Source organism: Nerophis ophidion, linkage group LG19 (genome assembly GCF_033978795.1).
Source record: "Nerophis ophidion isolate RoL-2023_Sa linkage group LG19, RoL_Noph_v1.0, whole genome shotgun sequence".
NCBI classification, from domain to species: Eukaryota; Metazoa; Chordata; class Actinopteri; order Syngnathiformes; family Syngnathidae; genus Nerophis; species Nerophis ophidion.
The window spans coordinates 1,675,001-1,680,000 of NC_084629.1; the positions used below are offsets into that span (position 1 = coordinate 1,675,001).

Sequence of the window (5,000 nt, forward strand, 5' to 3'; positions counted from 1 at the left end):
AACAGTTTGGGTGCAAAGTGTCTCAGGTGTTGCAGAAAGCCAGAATGCATCAGTCATGTTGACTGTAAATGGAGGGACTCCACTCAATCCCTCTTACTTCCACTTCATGTGTTGTGTTTAGTCAATAACAGTTGTTTTACAGGCAAGTGCCAGTGTCAACATACCTTCTTGGCTCTCTGGGAGATTTTTGGTGCACGGCACAAAAGCTTTTCCACCAGATATTCTCTGTTCTGTGTGTTGAGAAATGTATCATTGATTATTGTGGTATTAGTTACTAAATTAATGACACAACAAATGTTTGCAAAGATTGAATAAGAATATATGTTAGGCGTAAATACAGGAAAATACTGTATGCGTAAGAGAATAATGCAGTGAAGTCTATAGCACAATGTAAACAACTAATTGTTCATCAGCATAGACCACAGGTAACTAACTGAAGGCTCTGGGCCCAAACCTGGTCTGCCACGTCATTTTAAGTGGCCCGCTAAAGCCTGGGAATAGTGTGTGTCAATAAAACACTTCATTCTCTCTTACTAAATAATCTTGTTCTTTTAATTTTGATAGAAAAAAAACCTACATGCAACTGCATATGTTTTAAATTGCAATACCTGATCATGCAACAGGATATTTCCGAGCACTGTTTTGGTTATGAAAAATATCCACTTATAATTTTAAAGCATTGAATGCAAGTTTTCCATAGTAAACAAATGCAAGTGTGTAACATTATGAGGCAATTAAACATTTAAAAACATACAGTACAGGCCAAACGTTTGGACACTCATTCTCATTTCAATGTGTCTTCTTTCCTTTTTGTTGGGGCGGTATACCTCGGTTGGTAGAGTGGCCGTGCCAGCAACTTGAGGGTTCCAGGTTCGATCCCCGCTTCTGCCATCCTCGTCACTGCCGTTGTGTCCTTGGGCAAGACACTTTACCCACCTGCTCCCAGTGCCACCCACACTGCTTTAAATGTAACTTAAATATTGGGTTTCACTATGTAAAAGCGCTTTCAGTCACTAGAGAAAAGCGCTATATAAATATAATTCACTTCACTATTTCACTTTCATGACTATTTACATTGTGGATTGTCACATCAAAACTATGACACCTGTGAAGTGAAAACCATTTCAGGTGACTACCTCTTGACGCTCATGGAGAGAATGCCAAGAGTGTACAAAGCAGTAATCAGAGCAAAGGGTGGCTATTTTGAAGAAACTAGAATACAAAACATGTTTTTTTTGTTAATTACATAACTCCACATGTGTTCATTCATAGTTTTGATGTGACAATCTACAATGTAAATAGTCATGAAAATAAAGAAAACACAGAATGAGGAGAAGGTGTCAGTACTGTATATATATTGATGGTTACCCTCCTAGGGCAGCCATAACTGCAATGTGGCCTTCAATAAAATGGAGTTTGACACCTCTGGCATGGATGTTCTACATATAGCACATAGTCGCAAGCATACCATGAAAGATTTAACAAAGAGGAACGGTAAACCTGTTTTGAGTAGAAGAAATAAATACCTTAGCCTTTTGAAATAATTTACTTTTCAAGAGCTCTGCAGCTGTGGGCCTGAAAAGAAGAAGACAATGTTTAGAAAATAATTCACAATAAGGTGGACCTTAAAGGGGAACTGCACTTGTTTTTAGAAACAGACACGTTCATAACAATATGTATTATGTACAATATTGACCGTATTGTGGTCATTTTAAGCATTACAAGGGCAGATTTCCCCAGTAAATGTATTTCTGTTTCCATAGCAGCAGACTTGCGACTTCCGGCAACAAATGTGAGTTCCTACTTCCGGACACAAACAGGATTGTTTTTCTAATCACGGCAGACTTGGCAACAGACAATGTAGCGGACTTTTTTTGGACAAATGAGGATTCACATCCTTATCTTTTTGAAGCTGAATATCGGGAGGATGAACTATTGCTTCTGGAAGCGGGCACAAAGAGAAGGTGAAACGTTGGAGCAGACAGAAGCCGAGAGAGTGAGGTGGGCGTGACTTTGATTCTATCAATGTGGAACGTGGAGACATGCTATTTTGACATAAATGGAGTACTTATCCAAAATTACGTCCTGAGTCAGCTGGACCAAACACACAGCTGTCCATTGAGTGAGTCACTTTAATATCCATCATGATACATGCAGCACGTCATCATGTTATTACAACTACAGTGCATAGCTGTGTACAAACAGATTATGAAATGTGGGCTAATACTTTACAGATACTGTAATATGATTGTTCATGTTTTTCACTCAGTACAGATTGCTGTCCTATCTCATTGTGTCATGCATTACAAACTCAAACACGATTCGACTGCTGACGTAGAGGCCAGTTTATCTCTTGCCATGGCTAGCTTTTATGGCTAATATCGAAGCATGCCGATGTGTTACTCGGGCTGGAAAAAGAGTTCCTTTGTGTTTGCTCTTACAACAACAATGTCGCTGCAGCTTGGTTATTGTACAGCTTACGGAACATAAATGGAGTATTGTTGGTGTTCTTTTAATGCATTTTTTAAATGATTTATAAGTAGAATTGATTGCTCCCATTAGCTGCATTACAACCCACCTAGAAAGGGCCGATTTTTAAATGTTAGACTGCAACAACAACAACAACAACAAAAAATATCAAGTAAAACTTTTGTTTACTTGTCTATCATAGGGATTGTAAACAAAAGGCCAGGGTTGTCCATTATGTGGATGCCAGGGAGCGGTGGATGGAGGAGGGTGTGTCAGTGCATCGCCAGCCAGGCATTAAAATAGTAGACCTAAAAATAAATAATCATCAATCTTCACCAAAACATGACTTTGGTCACTTGATTGACAGATCATTATTAAAAAAAAACGACCGACCGGAAGGCCAGAAACACTTTTTATTTAAACAGACTCTCGCACCGTACCTACCGTCAAAACTGTAAAGACCAACCCCACAGTTCCTGTCTTCACCATAAAATCCCTGCTTCATCCTGCCTGCACTAACAAAATAAGAGTCTCAGAAAGCTAGCGAGCTAGGAAGTTGGCCGCCAATGTATTTCTTGTAAAGTGTAAAAAAAGGAGTATGGAAGCTGGACACTTTCATGTGATATTGGACAGAAAGGAGGACTTATGTTCTACATTTGAAAATGTGGAGGTTCTCATCACTAGTCTGATTCCAATCAATGCAAGTCATCACAATCAAACCAACTTATATACTTGTCTTCATGAAAGAAACATGCCTGTTAACCTCTCTTTAATAAATAAATGACTATCAATGATATATATGAATGAGGTAGGTCCCTCCACTTGGTCCATTGAAATATAGCTGGCCTGCAGAGAATGCAATAGGCCATATTCTACAAAATAAGTGCAGTTTCCCTTTAAACAGGGCATTTTTTCAATCAAACATTATTACCAAACAAACTGAAAGTGAAACTAACCTTTTGGCAGGTTCCTTCTGAAGGCACAGAGTTATTAGCTTCCTAAATGATTTGCCATATTTTTTTAGCATTTCCTTGTCCTCAATACCAGTCTCTAGAGTGGGTGGATCATTCTGTAGTGTCAACATTAAGACCTACAGACAAGGGACAACATGTTTTCATATGCAAAAGATTTATATGCATATTCAAATATACACACACACACACACACACATATATATATATATATATATATATATATATATATATATTAGGGCTGCAACAACTAATCGATTAAATCGATTATAAAAATATTTGCCGATTAATTTAGTCATCGATTCGATGGATCTATGCTATGCGCTGCGGCTACGTCTCATGAGGTGGCAGTAAGCCAGCCGATGATGTGTCATGTGTAGCTCACGTGACCACGCCAGCCTCCTTTGCCTGGAAACATTCGAAACAAGGCGGAGAAAAGCAATACCGATAGTTCAGCGGAGAAAAATCTTAAGGTTAATGCCTCAATGGAGAAAAGTGTAGGACCTAAGTCATCAAAGGTGTCTGAACACTTTACTTTAAAGACTTCAAAGAAGACAGTTTCCTGCAAAATGTGCAGCATGGACGTCGCGTGGCACAGAAGGACAACATTACTTCGGCAGCACCTGAAGAGGAAACATGGAGCCATGGAAGAAGGGAAGAACTCACGGTACGTAACTTTATTCCAGAGTCCGGATAAATTGAACTGTTGTGTCCTTCTTTGTGTGTTTTTAATCTTTTGTTAACGAGGAGATTTTTTTTAAGGCAGCACAGCAGCAGCTGTTGTGTATTAACTTTCAGAGTGTTAGGAACGTTTTGGAGAGTGGACCACTTCATTTTCTGTGTTGTTATGAGTCGCAACAGGTATTCATGAGTTCAGCTTTTTTGTGAGTAATTTGAACGTTATCCCTTTGCTGCAACGCTGGGCTAATAATGTGTCTGTGGCAGATTTGACTCCGTTTTGAGAGAGAAAACGCACGGTTACCAATTTGGAAATAAACGCAAGACAGAAATATCTCAGGTTGGTTTCATAATGGATCAATGTAGCTGGGCCCCAAAAAGCCATATGAATATATTTAGATTTGAGTGACGCTTTAGTATAACTAAACGTTATGAAGGTGCTGGAATATTTCATGCTATTATTCAGAGGCAGCCTAAAGTGAATCCTTTATCATTCACAACAGAAACGTGTACTATGTCTGACCCAGTTCTGATCTGATGAGTTACATTTATGTGTTATTATTGGTGTATGCTGCATCTCCAATGTCAATTTATTTAATTTTGCTGTTTTTTTTTAATTTGGTGGCGTATTTGCCGTTTACATCAGAGATTATTAATTAAATCAACTAGGTGTGTATTGAGCTACATTTAAATGATGCTACTATGTATATTCATTATATGGTTTCTCTCATTTCAGAAAGAAACAAGCCAGCATTAGAGACTTGGTACAAAGGCAAATGTGCACACCAAAGCCGGCGGCTGCATTGACTGATGCTATCCTGAATATGTTGGAAACTGACATGAGGCCACTATCAATGGTGGAAGATTAAGGTTTTACACAAA

General features: G+C 38.6%; 1 protein-coding gene across 6 annotated transcripts in view; it reads right to left on the bottom strand.

Annotated features, from left to right (window-relative positions):
* The window catches only part of stk39 (serine threonine kinase 39), a 50,379-nt gene that overhangs the window by 25,594 nt on the left and 19,785 nt on the right, over window positions 1-5,000 (bottom strand). For all 6 annotated transcript variants that reach the window (XM_061878963.1, XM_061878965.1, XM_061878964.1 and 3 more), the window contains 3 exons: window positions 3,426-3,559; window positions 1,527-1,575; window positions 165-230 (listed from right to left, as the gene is read on the bottom strand). In XM_061878963.1, the coding sequence (XP_061734947.1) occupies window positions 165-230; window positions 1,527-1,575; window positions 3,426-3,559 (249 nt within the window). The remainder of the gene's footprint in view (window positions 1-164; window positions 231-1,526; window positions 1,576-3,425; window positions 3,560-5,000) is intronic.